Raw genomic sequence first — 18,836 nt, 5'->3', positions numbered from 1 at the left:
TATCAGATATGTAAAGAAGGATCGATAGCTAAAAAAAAAAGAGAAACTGTTCTAGCTCTTATTGTCCACACTTATGTAGAATTTGAATCAATAAATGTGTTTTCAGCAGCTCAATCTTCACTATGTGGCCTGAATCACATGCAAACCTTGTGAGACTTTGTAAGCATGAGATTAATTCCCGATGGTACCACACGAAAATGGAAATTATTCTGGACATGGAATCTGTTGCGATTTCCGTGTACCAGTATATCATGTCCACAAAGTCATTCCCCAAAAAGACAACCTCTATAGTCTATACTCTATACAGGGGAGCATATTACACAGGATGTCTTCAAAATATCGCCTTGTCCTGAAACACAAGGATATATTTGAGTTTACTGAGGGTTTATACTGATAAGCGCACAAGCTTCTCGATTTCTTTGATAATTAAATCTCTCTCCTCATCAAGTTGTTCATCTTCGCCTGTGAAACGGAATGCATTGTTAGTTTCCCATTTTGCATCTATCAGCAATCTAACAAGAAAATCCATCAGCATTGAGATTCAGCTATGATGTTTTGGTCACTCTATTGCTGGCATCAATTGTATCGCCAGAGAATAGAGCTAGGGTTAAGTACAGGAAGTAGGCAATACACAACAACATTAGTACCTTTGCTTGTGGGGAGATTGTGGAGTAGCTTCAACACTTCTCTGTGATTATCAACCAAAACTTGAACAATCTCACGAGGCTTGTTTGGATTGGCAACAAATACCTGCTTCCAAGCAACAAAAATGAACATCGGAAAATGGTAAAAAGCTGAGGGTGTGAAGCCACTACAAGGCTAAACATATGAAGCTTTGAAGCATGAAACTTATTACCTTAAAAATGTGGAAGGCGCATATCCTGATATTTTTGCTTGAATCCTACAAAAAAATCACTCAATAGAGGCAATTACAGAGGATGTGTATAGGAATGAAAAGGTGGCAACTAGTTATGAAGAATAAAGAAAAAACTATCTATAGCTAATCTGTGTTGCTTTCATCATTCAGTTGTCTTAATGGATTAAATTTGTATCACTGTTTATTGGAAGTGTGAATGTTTTAACCACTTTTGTATTAGAACCTCACTTTTAGAGACAATCCGAACTGGCATGGCATCCAAACAGTACATGAATGGCTGGGAGAAAATAAACTGATAGTTACAGTGCTGGGCATGAATAATGGTGCTATGCATTTTAGGCTTTTAGCTATAAACTGAAAGTCATTCAGTGGATGGCTGGATGTCTGGTAGTCACCAGAGACAATCGCAAGAGTACTGCTATACTTTTGCAGATAACAACCTTAGCTTGGCAAGATATTAGGTATCTGAAAGACAGTAAAAGAAAGCAGGATTTCTCATGTATATTTGCTTGGTAAGATATTAGATATCCAAATGCCAGTAAAAGAAAGAAGGATTTCTCATGTATTGTACTAACACAATATCCACCATTGTTTTCACTTGATAATGGCACTAGACACTTGTATGTCATAGCTACTGGGTTGGAAAATAGAGTAGCAATTATATGTCCCTAATACTAGAGATCATCAAGGAAAAGTAGTAACCAGACTAGATAAAGTGGAACAGAGGAAATGAGAATGATGACCAATATCGTTGCTGATTCCTTTGAGTAGCAGGACATTTATACATAATATTGTAATACCTTCAGCAGACCAATCATAATGTTTAAGTAATGAACATCCAAAATGTACCGCTTCATTATTTGAGCATTTGGGGCCTCCAACAGAAACTCCGAAAGAAACTGGCATGCAGCAAAGCACTTTTAAGCATTTTATTTTAGTAAACTACAAAAATTGCAATGTAAATAGTCTAACCTTCACTGATTGTCTTCTTGTCACATAATTAGTTGAAGATAAAAGCCTTGTGTAGAGTCCAAAAAACTGCAGATGTTTACATGGATCAGTGTTTAAAGCTTTTATCAATACAAAAACAAATTTTTCATTAAAAAATAATGAACATATGCAAAAGATGGCATGGAAGAAGATACAAGGAATAGGGTGGACAAAAACTATTGATCCTCTTATTTTGTTGGCATAAAATTGTGGATTTCAATCATTCCATAGAAATATATCGCTCAGCTGACCTGTTCATAATGGGAGCTCACAAACTCAGAGACTGCATCTTCATGTTTGGTTAGCAAATCCTGCAAACATCTTGTCAACAGCAAAAAACAATCCTGAACAAGCAAACAAAAAGCAATTTTTCCCTTTTTAGGGAAAAAAATCGACAAGATCAAGTTTACCTTGAATGTGTTCAGAGCATCGGAAGCAATATCAAAGTTTGGCAATTCAACATACTGGAAAAACAACTCAAAGCTACTTGACTCCAGTATATATCTGAAACAGCACTACAAAATCAAATGTATGAAAAAAATAATCAATTGCAAAATTAATTAAATCAGCTATTTGCTTGTTTTCTTTCATTTTATTGCAAAGCCTGACAGATTAGTGTACATTTGCATGTCTGCTTGTATTGATGATGGTGTTATGTACTTGATCTGTCCATGCATATATAGAGGTTCTAAAAAACAGACATGACAAACAAAGGGATATATGCTGCAAACAATATGCTATTGCAGACAGCAATTTCAAATAATGGCTAAGACCTAGTAGCCACTAAGAAATAGGAAATATAGTTGAACAAAGACTCCCAAACCTTACTTTGCAAGTGTAGGATATTTTATGCATTCTCGCAACATGTTCCCACAGTTCAATGCAATTTCCAAGTTCTTGTAGCTGGTAGAAAAGAGTTAAATCAATCAAACACAAGAGTGTTATAATTGTATATACTAGATAATGAAAGCATATGGTAAAAAATACATAGCTACAGGAAATAATAGGACATCTACATATTTCACGCGGTGCATTGCCCCCCAAGATACGAATCAGTATTCTCAGATTGGTTGTTGTTCCAATTCATAACTTGAGAAATACAGGCCTTACCAAACAACAAGGAAATCCAAAAGGTCAACATGATTTTCAATATACTGCACGCAGCAATAGCTTTCATCAACCTTCTGTCTCAACAAAATAGACCAGCAGTGAACAAGATCCTTTCTACCCTGCAATAGAGAACCAATAAGGCTGATAAACTCAGTGAAAAAAAAAGAGTGTTGCTCAAAAAAAAACTCAGTGAAAAAAGGATCACATTCAATACATGAATATAGCATACCTCCCAACCCAAGGAAGGAAGATTCTGAACAAAGAGGGAAAGAACACCCTCCTTGCAAATCTCAATGGCTATCTGCAAAACCTGCTCTTGATTTGGTTCTACTTCTCCATCACCAGAAAGCATATGCCTCAACGTAAGTATGTTTTTCTCAGCATCATCGAGAGCCTAATAAGGGCACATGCAAATTCGTGAGCAATATGCCTTCTATATCAAGGTGTTTACTGTTCAGTGTGCAGTGTGCACAATAATTGTAATATGAGGACAGCACATCAATCAGACAACTAAAACTGTAAATAATAAAAGAAGTAAACATCCAATCGCTAATAGCAGGCTCAAAATGTTATCCACTTGTTCGTGAATACTTTTAAAAAGAACATGAACAGAACTGCATGTTTACAAGTGATGTGGCCCTTGTAGTTCTTTTTTGTCAAAGCTACATGGTAACATGCAGATAGATACCAACTGCTAAGTTATCCATTCAATGTCGTACTGTCGTGATTATTGACTTGATACTTACATAACCTGAAATGCCCACTCAAAAAAAAGAACCCACTCAATCTAAGTTGGTACAGTTAAAGAAGGAAACATTATTGTTTAACTTCAACCTACGAACCCATGAAACAATGAGTTATTTTCCGATTAGGTAGAGACCAACGTCATGTCAACTAACGTTTTTCAATTTAACTCACCTCAACACTAATGCCTTTGCTGCCGCCAACATGGAGACCAATACGTGCAATCCAATGACCAATGGTAACCGGCTAACCGCAACCTCATCGGACCCATCACAATACAAAATTCAACAGTTTTCTGAAGTTTTGAGCGACAGGCTGAAGATACAGACAAACCACTCTCACAAGTACTTTCCCTACCACGTTTCCTGTTTTGCAGAAATCTGGCAAATTATCAGCAGGCAATGCCCCAACTAATAGCAGCAAATCTTTACTTCTAGTTGCCGAGCAATATTCCTCAACAACAGAGAAATGGAGCAGTATGCCAGTATCAGTCTGTCGCCAAGATCCGGGAGTCTATAGTCCATACAACTCTACAAACACAGCGACAGATCCAGCGAGCCTGTACAACTCCAGAAACAAAGCAACTCAATCTCATAAACAACACCCAAGAACGCCCGGCTGGGGTGGGACGAGATGCTAGCAGAAAGCATGCGCCGCGGATTGGCTGGGAGCGGACGGAAATGTGGAAGCAAGACGCGTAGGATCGCATACCTTGGCGCCGGTCTTGGTGTCGAGGGCAACGAGAGAGTCCTTGATGGAGCGGACGATCTCCTGCGGCGACGAGCGCTGCCGCGACCCGCCTCGGAAGAGGAACGACATCCCGCCGCTGGCCGGAGCAAATCCAAATGGATCGGGGAGCGCTTCCCTTGCTCCTTCTTCACTCCTGTACTCCTGTCGCACTCGTAAACCGTATTCCCGTCTCTAGAAGGGATCTCACCGGGCAGGGCAGGGCAGGGCAGGGGCGGAGCTCCGGCGGCTTTGCAGCAGGGGAGAAGTCGTTGCAGTATGAACCCTCGTGTTTGCAGTCTTAAAAATGCAATTATTTCTCGTGTTTTGCCACTGCGCAAACAAGGTGGTGTGATGGATATTCTAGAGCGAGGCCTTGTTTGGTTGTTTTGGGCTAATCCCTAGCACAAATTTCTTTTCCATGCATGGAGTACTAAACAAAGTTTATTTGCAAAATCTTTTTAGGGATGTGTGTAACTTTTTGCGACGAATCTAATGACGGTAATTAATCCATAATCGGCTACAGTGATGTTATAGTAACTATCGCCTAATCGTGCGGTCAAGGGTCTCATTAGATTCGTCTTGTGAAGTAGTGCAGGGGTTGTGGAATTAGTTTTGCAAATTGACTTCATTTAATACTAGTAATTATTAGTCAAAGTTCTCTATCACAAATTGTGCTAGGGAACCAAACAAGGCCCGATTCTATTGGCCGTGTTTGGATCGCGCTACCTTCTCTAGCGCTCACGTTTTTTTAAAAAAGAATCTAGTATGTATGGAGCATTAAATGAAGTCTATTTGCAAAACTTTTTTAAGGATAGATGTAACTTTTACGACGAATCTAATGACGATAATTAATTAATGATTGGCTACAGTATTCATTCTCTAATCACGCGGTCAAAGATCTCATTAGATTCTTCATGGTTCCTAGCGCAGAGGTTTTGGAGTTAGTTTTGTAAACTAACTTTGTTTAATACCATAATTAGCGGTCAAAGTTTTCTAGCATTCACTAGCGCGGGGAACCAGTGCCATTGGAATCAGGGAGAAGCACTACACTTGCGCGAGGATCCGAATAAGCACTCATTTTGGTCAGTTCAGGGTTTGATTCGACTATATTTGTGGGTCTATGTTGATGTGGTATTATGTGTTATGTGAAATTTGGTTTGTTTAGTTTGGAGGATGCAAGCTTTATCAATGGCATGAGGATGACCAAGAGAGGACCCCCATTTCTGACACGGATCCTTAAAAGGATTGCATGACTCAATGTATGGATTGTTTGGATCTCCAACCTAAATTTCTGAAGCTAAATTTTAGTCTCTATCATATCATCGGATGTTTGGACGCCCTAATTGCATAAATGGAGACTAGTTCACGAGATGAATTTATTAAGCCTAATTAATTTATCACTGCCATATGTTTATTATAGAACACAATATCAAATCATAGACTAATTAGGTGAATTAACTTCCATTTATGCAATTTGGTGTGTAATTAGTCTATATTTAATACTCCTAGTTGCTGAAATATGATTTGCAAGAGAGCAATGTGGCACTGGATGGCATGAAGAGAATTGATTGAGCAAACTAAGAGAAATTTCAGTATAAGGGTCTCAGTTCGCCCACCTTTTATTATTTGACACCTAATTTGTATACCTTCCAAGATTTAACACTATGGACTGTGAATTCTTCATTTTAGGTGTTTCTCCTATTTTTTGTCCTTTTCTTTTCTTTTCTTGTTACAGTTCATTTGAATGGACACACTGAGAAAGGGTTTAGGTATTGTTGTGTTTGGGCTTGCTGTCGTATGGTTCATAGAGCTGTAAGAATGTGATGATGTACTGAACATGTACCTTTAAGCTGAATGGAGACAAATGCAGAATAAGAACAAGACATGGTGGTGAACCTGCTTAAGGATGGAGTCTCTTCCTCTGCCCCCAATAATCTTCGATAATTAGAATAAGAATGCCTGAAGATAAATGCGTTTATCATCAATTTTGGTAGCCCAAGATGATGAAGATTCTTCCATTGAAGTTGAAGGGAGAGATGTGTAGTGTGTTCCTCTTTTATTTGTATCTGCATTTGTGTTCGTGAATTGTCCAACTAATAAGGCGATTCGTCCTTTCAAGCATACAACACATGAATCGTCGTTTGATTTCTCTGTTTTGTGTGTGTGTGTGTGTGTTCAGTATAGTACACGCAAACATACAACATGCTTTTGTTAGTGTATTCTCCCACTGCACCACCCCTAATCTCTTTACAAACACCCCAGCCCCACTGACCACATGACCTATACAAACACGACGAGTAGTCCAACCAAGGGCAGACCGATCGATCGAATTGTGTCCGTACGTGAGAACCCAAAACAGGAGGCCTTGCTCATCGATCCCCTCCTACTCGGCAATCGCGTCGATCATCACCCTCGGATCGGATCATCTTCTTCCTCCGGCCAGCTCCCCCCTTCTTCCATCCACACCCCGACTCGGATAGGATTTCGCCGCACTGGCATTGCATCGCACGCAAGCACACCTCGATCGAGACGAGACCCAACCCAAGTGTGCAGGAGTTCGTTGCATTGCATGCGCATGCGCTAGTTGAGCACTGCTCATCATCATCATCATCTCTGGTAGGTGCTAGCTTCCTCTCTCTCCCCCTCGATCGGCGCGGCCGTCGTCTGCCCTCCGGATGACTCGACACGCTCCCATCCCATCTGCTAGCTCGATCGATCGCTTGCCGCGCGCGCCACCATTTCTGGACTCGATCGATCACTCCTCGAGCGAGGTCGCCGCAGCCTTGTAGAGGTCGTAGGGCGCCCAGAGGTAGTCGACGGTGCAGGGCTTCCTGGAGTCGAGGCGCAGCCACGGCTTGCCCTTGCCGCTCCAGTGCAGCAGGCTGATGGGCCCCGGGTGCAGGCTCCGGCACCTGCCCTCCATGTTGTCGCCGCCGAGCCCGTGCTGGTTCCACCGGTGGTCCACGGCCTTGATGTCGCCGGCGAGCACGAGCAGGAACGGCGGCAGCGAGCCCAGGTGGTAGATCCGCTTCCGCTTCTGCACCGCCATCCACTCCTCCACCCGCCGGGTGTAGCCGCCGAGGCGCCACCTGGCCACGTCCATCACCATCACGCCCGTGTTGAAGTAGCAGGGCCGGCGGCCGCGGAAGGTGGCGCTGAGCTCCGGGTCCGACCAGAAGGCGTCGGTGAAGTACTTGGTGAAGTTGGCGTGGCAGTACTCGGGCGCCGCCACGACGTGGCCGCCCAGGTCCACGGACCAGAGCTTGCGGACGTCGTCGACGACCACGACGTCGGAGTCGAGGTAGATGACCCGGCGCACGTCGGCGGGGAGCGTGTCGGCGAGGTAGATGCGGGCGTAGTTGAGCGGCTGGTCCAGCGCGTGGCGCACGGAGCGGGAGATGCGGCCCCGCACCCGCGACGGGTCGAAGCGGTGCACGGTGGGGTCCAGGTACGGGAAGGTGGCGCGGATCGCCGCCAGCGGGTCCGGGTCCGGCCCGTCGTCCCGGCGCCGGCGCGCCGCCGCGAGGAAGTGGAACGCGACGTTCTCCGGGCACGCCGTGTGCTGCAGGATGGAGAAGACGGCCGCCATGGTGCCGCGCAGGTAGTTGGCGTCCAGCGTCATGGCGACGTCGACGCGGCCCTCCGGGGAGCCCCGCGGCGGGCACTCGTCGCCGTTCCGGAACGCGGGGGCCTCGCGGAACGCCGGCGCCGAGGGGAGGCGGATGACGTCGACCCGGATGCCCGACGCCCCCGCCAACGCGACGAGCAGCAGCGCCAGCTGGAGGGCGGTGGAGGCCGCCATCGTCGTCCAGGCCCGCGCCATGGGGACCGGACCGGGAGAGGGTGGTGGCAAGCGTTTGCGCCACCACCGCGCGCCGGCCGGAGGTGTTTGTGGGGCTCGGGGAGGGGAGGATAAAGTTGGGCAGGCGCGGGACGGACGCGCGCGCGCGGAGGGCCGGCGCGCCTGCAGGAGAGGCGACGCCTGCCTAGGCGCACCAGCTGATGCCTATACTTAGACGACCATCAGTTGACGGCCGCCACATGATGCTCTGCAGCTCTAACCAACCAACCAATCTTCTAGCCCTCCCAATCATTCTCACCACATGCCTGCCTGCCAATGTCCCTCGATCGGCGGAACGAAGAAGAAATGGAGGCAGCTAGCGGCGGCCGCCTGATGATTGGAGCGCGCGCGAGAGAGCTGCTGGATCGACGGAGGAGCCGCCGTGACAACCATATGCTGGAGGGTGGCCGGAGTTTATATAGCTGACGGGGATGGCTGGTGGAGGAGGACGTGCTGGCTGTTAGTCCAGCTTGCATGCGCGTCGAGCCGAGTTGGCCAACACCGCCAGCGTGGCATGCATGCATGTATGTATGGTGCTGCCATTCTTCTCCATCATCAGCGGTGGTTGGAAGGTCGTCCTGACGACCGACCTTCTGGCATCTGTCATATATCCTCTTCGATCAGACTTTAGAAGTTCAGATAGAATGGAATGGAATGGAATATCGTTGCAGAGCCAGAAAACATTCAGAAGAAGAGACAACTGAATGTACTAGTATACGTGAACGCGGCAGCTCGATGTGCTCGGCCAACGACCAGCTAGCCGTTCGCTTGTTGACTCGCCAGTCGATCGATCGCCACGTTCACCAACCCATTTGTTTTGCCTTTTCTTTTCTTTTCTTTTCTTTTTGGCGAAGAACAACCGACCCATCTGTTAATTCTGGGTTTGGTAAAAGAAAATGATTGGCGCGGATCACTAGTGGTACTGTATCAAGCCTTGAGAAGGCTCGAATCGCCATGTGTGGGTCTAACTTAATTACCTCATGATGACTGAGGACTTGAGGATTTAAGACGAGAGAGGGAAAAAAAAATTACATTGATCGATCCAAGTCAGTGCGTGTGCTCAGGCACGTTCGCGAAAAAAATCAATGTGTGTGCGACAAGCGTAGTAACCAAACAATGACATCCAACCGACTGACTCACAGAAACTGGATGCTGTTTTACACTGTAGAAAGAAAAATGAATCCGTCAGCGAACCAAATCGACCACCTGGTGAAAGAAAGAAAGAAAGAACACCATTTTTGTTAAATAATAAAGAGAGAAAGAGAAAGAACAGCCTTTTTGTTTCCGACACCCAAAGAAACCTTATTCCTGAATAGGAATATCTGTTTTCAGATGCCCAAAGGTGCTTCCCAGTCATGACATTGCAGCTGTATGCAGCTTCCTGCGATTTATTTAAGGAACTAATGAACATCATTGCCACTAACGTTGCCTGAGGAAGGACTCAAGTTATATGCTTGGAAGTGGTTTGTCTATAAAATCCTTCGGTAATTTTCAAAAGAATAAAATCCTTCGGTCGTCTGGTCAAGCTGGAGAAAGGGTGGAGTCATGCTCATGCACCCAGGCCAGCTACCATCAGATTTCTTCAGAAAGATCTCGCTTTCTCATTCTCTTTTGTTTTTATGTCGAGCAGCAGCAGCAGCTGGCCAATTCGATCTGCTCTTTTTTTCTTGGACGCAATGTGGGGCTCTTGTGGCTGCCGTTCGCGACGACGTTCTCTCTCCAAAATAATCGACGGGTCCAGAGTTTTCAGTACTTCATGCTGGCTCCATGGCCAGTCCTTTTTCCAGGCTTTATAGAGTTTCATCAGGGTCAGGACATCCATGCATTCCCCATGGATGCAGAACAGTACCAATGCAAGAATTTGCCAACATCTAGCATGGAGGTTGGAGGCATTAGATCGATCGATGTGTTAATCTTCTTCATCAGGTAAACTGAAGAAGATTAAGAACAGTATTACAATTTGTAACAGATGCATCTTTTAGATGACGCGTTGGCTTCAGTTTGCCAATTTTTAATGTCTGAAGCATCCATCAGTTTCATGGCTGAAATCTGAGACGTCTTTTATTCAGATTCTTTTTGCCGCAAACGAGCGCCGTGGATCCGGTAGCCTGGCTGCACGGCACCCCTGCATCTCCCGCGGAACGGAGGAGGGAAGAGATAATCCTAGGGTTTGAGGCGTACTGCTGGGCATTGTGCTCGTACCGTGCGGGAGATGCGCGGCCGTCGGAGCCGGCGAGAACGGACAGCGGGGCAGGAGTGTTCAAGGACGCCGTTAAGGTCTCTGGCGCCCGGGCCACGACCCGCGGGTGCTACAGCTCCGAGATCGTCATGACCATGGAGGCCATGGCGGCGGACGGCGTGGACGCGCTCTCTGTCTCCGTAGACCGTGGGAGATGCGCCGATGCCACGGCGTACAACAAGGACGGCGCCGATGCCATCGAGAGCTAAATCTTGGAGTTGTCAAAACTAACACTTTTGGTAGCACTGCACTCGCTGTTAGGCGTCAGGAAAATGAACTGCAAATTTGCAGCAGCCCGAATTGAAGGCTTGATTCATAACATGGCTCCGGACAGATGGAGCAAGCTTCTTCAGAAAAGGGGAAATCCAGCTCTTTGCCTTCATTCTGTACTTTGAAGTCACAAGATGGATTTCTGTAACTGCACTTTCTCTGGGACTTCAGGGAGGTCTTGAGGAGCTTCACGTTGCTGCGCAGTTCGAGTGCCGGGATAAGCAGAACATCATAAATAATTGAGCCCAAGTAATCCAAGAAACATACAGAATTCTGCACAAAAGCATTGAGATTATCATTTGCCGGACATGCAGATTCTCGAAATGTGCTGAACCAACCAATTCAGGAAGCAGTCTGAAGAGAAAAAGACCCGACCAAACACAGCCTATGCGACAACAATTTCACTCTTCAACTCGCTATCCTTTTAATCAACTTGTCTACTAGTGGTTGTCTGTTTTCTCCGCTAGGACAATGTCTCCGCTAACCTAAACGCAACACAATCTTCCCTGTTTGGCAACAATCACAAACCACAGAAGCAACATAGACATAGTACAGTACACATACCACAAGACGTAATTGCATCTTCTTCATGGCCTTTCTCTGCCTGCCGGCAGACTTCGTCTTCGTCTACTAAATCCGATGTCAACTGTGGGACAGTTGGGAAGCATCTGTACTTGGCCATTGATGATAGATTTGACGGCCTTCTCCACCGGATCATTTTGACCTTCAGATATCATTCGGACGGTGAGACCGATACGTCTGACAGATGAGAGGTGCCCAATGCCAACGTCTAAACTGCCGTATGTTGATTGTGCTTTGTCTGCGTCGAATCCGAGCCTAAGCCATTCTAGCATTGGCATGCCTCCTTCAAATACTAAACTAGGTCCATCGATATTATAGAATTGGAAGCATGTTAGACATGGGAATGCGCCTTGACTGATGAAGAGTCCATCATCTGAGACTTGCTTCACGTCAAGGTATAGGAAACGAATGGCAGGCAAATCTTCAAGAATACGTAGATATTCCTTCTCCATCTTTTGAACAAGTATATCCAAGTATGTGAGATCACAGAGACAGGAATTAATCCACTTTGGAAACCCCAAGTATTTACTGATATGAATAAACTTTTGGAGGCGGCATGGAGGAGGGTACCATGAATCCACAAAACAATCTCCACCGCCAACGTTGTCATAAATGTAGACACAGCGAAGGCTGTTTCCTCCAAGTTTGCAGAGGGATGACAACAAAGATTCCCTTCTGGTTCTCAGATCAGTTGTGCTGCCCCACATGAACGTCACTCGGAGCACCCTTAACTTGCTCAGAAGTGCTAGATCTTCCCCAAAACTTATGGAACAGTTGCAGCCATCAAGATTCCCTAACTCCTGAAGGCATTCCATGTTACCAAACCCATCTGGCATGATGAGTTGGTACCCAACAAGACACATCAGCCGCTTGAGATGAACAATACTTCCTGGCAGTTCTGTTACTTTAGCTCCACTTAAATCGAGGGTCTGCAGGTACTGTAGATTCCCAATTTGGGCCGGTAGCATGACACCACGTCCTCCACCGAACCTCAGATATCTTAGATGAAATAAACTTAAAATGCAATCAGGATAAAAATTCTGATACCCAATTTGGGCAGGTAGCATACCTCTACTGAACATTAGATGCCTCAAATGAAATAAACTAAAAAAGCCATCATGATCAACAATCCACGAATCATCGTATTCCTCTAGATCTAACACCCGAAGAACAGGTAGGTCCAAAACAGGAGGCATCGTCCAACCTCCAACATTGCATATACTAATTGAACGGAGATGAGACAGATTCATGGTTCCTCGAAAGACTGCTACAGCATGTACTGTATTGTACCAGACAGAGAGCCGACGAATCCTTCTATCTGAAGATGGAAGACCCTGGTTATCCAACATAGTTACAAAATTTTCTTCAGCTGATCGAGAGATGAGGAAGTTCAGTACAATATCATGGACTCGGCACCCTTCTTCTACTGCATTCATTCCATATCTTGGAACCAAGGTTATCGGCTGGATCAAATTCCTATTTATCAACTCATAAAAATAACTCTCGGCAACTTGCTCCAAAGAAAAACCTTGTTTTTCAGTGATAAATCCTTCAGCTATCCATCTCCACACCAAGATATTTTTGTAAATCTCATGATCCTCTGGAAATGTACTGAGATGCAATAAGCAATTTCTCGTATGATGAGGTATGTCGGTACCCTGCAACTGGGGTACTCACTCCTACTGTGCTAAGACTCGTGTAGTTATCCGCTAAGGAGCTGAGCAGCCGGACCCCTGGGGTCCGACTCCATCTCATCGGACCAACGGTCCCGGACCCGCTTCCCGCTCGGGGACGGGTCCGGTGTCACCACGTGTCCCAGAGGTGGAAATGCTCAGCACCTGTGGCCGCGGACCCGGACCCCCGCAGGTGGGTTCGGGACCTCCACGTGCCATCCGGACTCCCGCAGATGAGTCCAGGACCTCCACGTGCCTATCCGGACCCCCGTGAGCTCTCGGCTCAGCTAGCTGCTCGGGAGGGGTCCGGAGCCGCCACATGTCACACAGACGCGGGCGCGGGCACAAGCCTTCCACTGGAAGCTCCATCACCCACCCGCATTAAGTGCGAGTGGTTAAGGCGGGCTCTGCTGTCTCTGGGCACGAGACAGCTTTTGTCAGTCCACACTGTGGATCGCCAGTTACCGAGGCGGCTCGTTAGTTACCAAGGCAAGCATTAAAAACTCAGCGCCACGCGCATGAGCGACGAGTCATAATGACCAGCTACTGACTGGAGCAACAGTGCACGCTGCTACAGTGGGACTGAGTCAGTAGTTCGGCGCTTCATCATGACCTCGACGCGCGGCTGCAGAGGCTAGACTCTACTCTGACAGGACAACTCAAGACCATCCCTGGTCAGAAGCTACGCACGGAAGCCGACGGAAGCCGACGACAAGATCTCCGGATTTGAGGCATTGAAGGCCAAAGTGTAGTTTATAATATATCGTCGGATCCACATATCGGGGCCCCGCTCAGTGTACGTGCTCACCTTGGACATATAAAAGGGAGAACACGCCCGCTAGAACACAGATCCTCTGACTCTCTCGAGGCTCTCCAGAGCACACACAGACGCACGCTGGACTCAGCACAAGCTCTCGCAGACCCTGTCGAGGCAAAGGAATACAACACACAATGGACGTAGGGTATTACGCTCCGGCGGCCCGAACCACTCTAAACCGGCTGTGTTCATCGTGTTCATGAGCGAGATCGAACTAATCCTAGCTAACCCCCGAGTACTCTCTCTGGGCTTAGGCGTGTGCATTCCGCCACCCGGCTGTGGTTTGCCACACCACGACAAGGTAGATTGTTGTAACTAAGACAAAGTATCGTATACATTTTGTCCAGCCCACTATCTTTTTCATGCATATAACTGATAGAGTTAAGTGTTCTCTCCCATTCTTTTGTTCTCGGTTTAGTAGCTAACAAGCTAGCTAGAGTAACAACAGCCAGTGGCAAACCATCACATTTTTCAAGTATCTCATTTTTAATCCCCTCCAGCTGAACAGGAAACTTATCTTCAGCACGGAATATCCTTTTGAGAAATAAATTTTCAGAATCGCTTCTGCTAAGAGGTTTCATTTCATAGACGAAACCCTCATCTGAAGTGCAGCTGAACTGACCTACACTGTTGTTGCGTGTTGTCATGATTATTCTACTTGTCCGCGCATTTTTTGGAAGAGCGCATTGTATGGTTTCCCATGCTAACTTTGTCCAAACGTCATCAATCACAACAAGATACCTATAAGGAAGTTTGTTAGGAAGTGAGATTCACTTTTGCAATAAATACAGAACTTTGCATACATATGCGCAGGGCGAAGCTATAGTATCACCCTAAAAAATAGAAAAACAATTGATCATGCTCAAATTTTCATCATGCGCAGAGCACGGCACGGCACGGGCACGAGCACGGAGAAGCACGGCACAGCGGGGCACGGCGGCGCCGCCGTGCCGTGCCGCGTAGTGCCGCCGTGCCAGCATCCCGGCCCAGGCACGGCCCGGCAACGGCGCCGGCATGCCGTGCCGAGCCCCAGAAAACACGGGGAGGTGGCCGGCGGCCCGACGCAAAGCAGTGCAGGGGGAGGACCGGAGGAGGGGATGTCGGATGGCGGCGACCGGGGAGGTGGGGACGACTTGCGCCGGCCGGGGGCCGAGGGTGGCGACGGCGGCGACCGGAGAGGTGGGGACGACCTGCGCCGGGTGGGGGTCGAGGGTGGCGGCGGCGGCGATCGGGGAGGTGGGGACGACTTGCGCCGGTCGGGGGCCGAGGGTGGTGGCGGCGGCCAGAGTAGATCTGCGCAGGCCAGGGGACGGGGGTGACGGCGGCCTGAAGCGGCGGCGGCCGGCGAAGGCGGGCGCGCAGCAACTGCGCGTGGAGGATTGGGGATTGGGGAAATGATTTAGGATTAGGGATGGGGATTGGGAAAGGTGCCAACCAAGCACGCCGTGCCGCCCCCGTGCTGTTGCCTTAAACGGGCCGTGCCCGTGCTCGGGCCGCGTGCCGCGATCGCGGCCCAGACACGGCACTGGGCCTGGCACGGGCACGAACTGGTACGGGCCGGACCGTTCTTGGACCGTGCTTTTTCGGCCCGTGCCAGTGCCGGCCCGTCAGGCCAGGCCCATCTGGCCAACTATACGTCCAACGATTGAGATTACCCTCCGTCGCTCCTCTGGGTTCCCGTCGACAAGCCGAACAATAATCTCTTGGCTTGGTTTTTCGATTCCCACGAGTTTTTCCACCTCCACATAGAGTGCCTGTAACCGAGGGTCGATCTCCGTGTGCGAGATGCTAGAACTGCCCTCGGCGATCTTGTATCTCTTTCTACGCTCCTCTGCTACTTTGACGTTAGCAAGGAGTTCTTTGATCTCCTCAGCAAACCTGTAGCGGTAGTGTAGTTTCTTGAGCTTCCGGATCTTCTTGTGGAAGAAGCTCTTGACTCTGGTGGTGTCAGCCGGTTCATAGCCGACGTGGTGACTGAACAGATCGATGCTGTCTTCCATGTCGTAAGCCAGCTCGCGCATCTCCGCCATCCAAGCCTTCGCCTGCACACCCGGGCTCTCGACAGCAGCGTACTTCTCCAGCGCGAGGTTGATGGCCATCAGCTCCTCCCTGAGCTGCTCCAGCTTCTTCCTCAGCTTCTTGAGCTCGGTGTGCTTCTTCTCTATAAGCTTAGTGAGCTTGCCGAGGACGGGGCTCATCACCCCCGTCAAGGCGCTCACCATGATATTTTCCCCAACTCCTCCCATCTTCCGATCTTCCTCCTTTTCAAGCGATTGATCCTCCCCTCTCCTCCTCTGACTCACATTACCAGCGGATCTAGAAATTTGGGAGTAGATTTGGATAATTGGATCCAAGAACAAGTTGGAATGAAAGAAAAATGAAACAGAAACCGAGGATGCTGACAGGTGGAGAGAAGCACGATTCAACTGGTGGTGATGCATGGACAGGGACAGCATGGTTACCGCATCTGCAAGCTAAAGAATAACAACCCCACAACCTCACCCCCCCCCCCCAGTCTGCACTCCGTTGACCGAAGCCTCTTTTGCGACGAATGAAAAATATGAATTTTAAAATATATCAATCGTACACACAGTTTCGTTCAGAACCTTTGGAACGAAGCATCGTAGATCGTACTCTATAAAATTCTTAAGAATTTCTATAGGATGTAAAATTGTATAGAAATTTGGAGAAAAACTAACATAAAGTTGAACGTCACTAAAACTTTTTTTTGGTATATTGTTGCGCTCAAAGGATACTTTCGAAACTATCTTGCATATGGAATTCCGGTAGAATTGTAAATTCCATAAAAATCTAATCTTGTACTTTCCGATTCCTATGTTTTTAGAATTCAGTGTGTCTGAAGAAACCTTACAATTATGAAAAAAATCTCATATAAAGAGAAGCCCTATGCTAACACAGAGGAGTGGAGACTGGAGATTGTGCTCGTTGTCACCTTTTTCATACCAAGACGTTAATTTCTTTACTATAGCCCGGATAGGCGAGGACCACGCTCGTTTTTTTCTTAAAAAATAGAAACCCAAATAACTTAGAAAAAACTAAAGAGCCGAAATATTTGATTTCGGCTAATTGGTTTCCAAAGTTAGACCATTATTGGAACATTTTGTGAAACTTAACATCATATAAGAAAATTTAATAAAAATAGAAGATGGCTATAAAAAATGGATTGCATGTCAATCCTGGATGGGCAGGCCGACTTGACTTGACTTGAGTAAGGTCTTGCATGTCTTTTCACTATTATTGGTCCACATCAGGTCGACCCAGTCTGCCAATCAACTCACACGGTATTATAATGTGCTTTATTGTTATTTCTTGTGAGAAAAAATAGAATTTGAAATAAAATTGGCAAAAATAACCTAAACCACAAAAATATTTGATCCGGTTAGTTGGTTTCCAAAGTTAAACCGCCTAATTTTGAGCACCTTGTGAATCATCGAACAAGAAAACGAAACTTACTAAAACAAAAGGCGCCTATTTTTTTGAAACGAAAAAAAGACGCCTATAAAGAATGGATTAAATGTTGGTCCTGACTAATATTTGCTCCACCTGGCCAAAGACTTGGGTGAGATCTTCTGTCTTGCTCAATTATTGCTCCAACTCAGGCAAACCCAAGCCCGTCCAATCGATTTACACGCTTATTGCATTCCGGTTTATTTGGCTTTTACTTTTTAGAAAGAGAAGGACTCATGTGTACCACGGGCCAAAAGGTATCAGAAAGAATTTCATACTTAGTTTTTTTTTTCTTCTTAATTTACATTGATTCGTTGATCAAATTACTCGTTTCCATGTACTTTTTGTCTCCCGAAGTCATGAGGCTGTTGTGGTTCCGTTTTCCTGAAAGAGATTGATTCGAGAAGTTTCAGACTTTCAGGTCGAATATTCAGCATCGCGTGGGTACGAGGCGCTAGGTTTCCAGCGTCCCCCGTCGGACGTGCGGGGATGGGGCCAAACTTCACCGCGTCGGCCCGCGACAACGAGCTCATCAGCGCGAGGCCCTTCTCATCCTCGTACCAGGCGGCGGCGAAGGGCGGCGCGCCGGACTACCAAGGCAAGGAACGGTGCTCGGCGCGGGAGGTGGCCGGCCATAGCCCACAGGGCGTTGCGGCGGACGGCGCTCCCTTTCTCCGTAGGAGATGAACCGATGCCACGGTGCACTACAAGGACAGCCATCTGCAACTGCAGCGACGCGCACGCGGTGCAGGATGCAGAGAGGCAGAGCCATCAAGAAGAGCCGGCGTGCTGACCATGAACACGACGGGAGTCTGGTACTGATGCAGCAAAACAGGATAGCAGTGGAACCAAATAACCCGAACTGGAAAAATCCTCTACAAGAAGTCAGATGGTGAGGTACTTCTCAAGTAGTTCAAAACCCAATGATCCAGGGAGCAGTCTTGCAAGAGCTAAATTTGTGAAAACTTTCATAGGCAACTTCATGAGATAACCGTATAAGCTACTCAGAAAGTATTCCTGACAACTAAGCAGGGGATTGCCCTGGCCATCTTCTTTGTATCTTTCATCAGCAACTTCAAGCATTACCAGTGAAAATATGAGTTCTGTAAGATTCTAGATTGTCGATCTAGCAAGAGAGCTAGAACTGCAAATAGCGAGAGAACAAAATTGGGGCTAGCGGACCAAGAAACAGGCTGTTATAATATAATCTCATTTCCAGTGAAAATATGAGTTCTGTAAGATTCTAGATTGTAGATTTGAGCAGCCATAAATTGATAGCATCATTAGGATGTACCGATTTAGGAGAGAGCGCCCAACAGCTTTCGGAACAATTGCGAAATTCATGCACATAAATCAACCAAGGAGATTCAAATTGTTATGAATAACACTTGTATTCATTATGAGGACTCTAGGCCCGAATATATACATATATAGGTATTAGAAAATATGCACAAAACCTCTTATACAACGAAAAAAACTACAAAAGATACATATAC

At 46.8% G+C, this 18,836-nt stretch overlaps 4 protein-coding genes across 4 annotated transcripts; all 4 read right to left on the bottom strand.

Annotated features, from left to right (window-relative positions):
* Nucleotides 1–31: 31 nt before the first annotated feature.
* LOC120694696 (calcium-binding protein 39-like) lies at nucleotides 32–4,773 on the bottom strand. Its single transcript, XM_039977899.1, has 11 exons — nucleotides 4,433–4,773; nucleotides 3,207–3,371; nucleotides 2,978–3,096; nucleotides 2,696–2,770; nucleotides 2,278–2,371; nucleotides 2,119–2,178; nucleotides 1,850–1,915; nucleotides 1,678–1,776; nucleotides 857–901; nucleotides 648–750; nucleotides 32–462 (listed from the first exon to the last, which is right to left on the bottom strand). The coding sequence occupies exons 1-11, from the start codon at nucleotides 4,538–4,540 to the stop codon at nucleotides 386–388; spliced, it is 1,011 nt and encodes a 336-aa protein (XP_039833833.1). The 5' UTR covers nucleotides 4,541–4,773; the 3' UTR covers nucleotides 32–385.
* Nucleotides 4,774–6,591: 1,818 nt separating this feature from the next.
* LOC120694695 (probable galacturonosyltransferase-like 4) lies at nucleotides 6,592–8,655 on the bottom strand. The gene has a single exon (XM_039977898.1). It carries the CDS (start codon nucleotides 8,271–8,273, stop codon nucleotides 7,206–7,208), a length of 1,068 nt encoding a protein of 355 aa, XP_039833832.1. The 5' UTR covers nucleotides 8,274–8,655; the 3' UTR covers nucleotides 6,592–7,205.
* A 2,109-nt stretch (nucleotides 8,656–10,764) lies between these two features.
* Nucleotides 10,765–12,966, bottom strand: LOC120694694 (disease resistance protein RGA5-like). The gene is made up of 2 exons (XM_039977897.1): nucleotides 11,365–12,966; nucleotides 10,765–11,073 (listed from the first exon to the last, which is right to left on the bottom strand). Exon 1 carries the CDS (start codon nucleotides 12,816–12,818, stop codon nucleotides 11,388–11,390), a length of 1,431 nt encoding a protein of 476 aa, XP_039833831.1. The 5' UTR covers nucleotides 12,819–12,966; the 3' UTR covers nucleotides 10,765–11,073; nucleotides 11,365–11,387.
* A 2,513-nt stretch (nucleotides 12,967–15,479) lies between these two features.
* On the bottom strand, nucleotides 15,480–16,367 carry LOC120695600 (disease resistance protein Pik-2-like). The gene has a single exon (XM_039978806.1). The coding sequence runs from the start codon at nucleotides 16,326–16,328 to the stop codon at nucleotides 15,480–15,482; it is 849 nt and encodes a 282-aa protein (XP_039834740.1). The 5' UTR covers nucleotides 16,329–16,367.
* Nucleotides 16,368–18,836: the final 2,469 nt, after the last annotated feature.

The sequence above is a fragment of the Panicum virgatum genome, chromosome 2K (assembly GCF_016808335.1).
Source record: "Panicum virgatum strain AP13 chromosome 2K, P.virgatum_v5, whole genome shotgun sequence".
Lineage (NCBI taxonomy): Eukaryota > Viridiplantae > Streptophyta > Magnoliopsida > Poales > Poaceae > Panicum > Panicum virgatum.
Note: the sequence above shows the minus strand (reverse complement) of the source record. Positions and strands in the feature narration are given on the sequence as shown.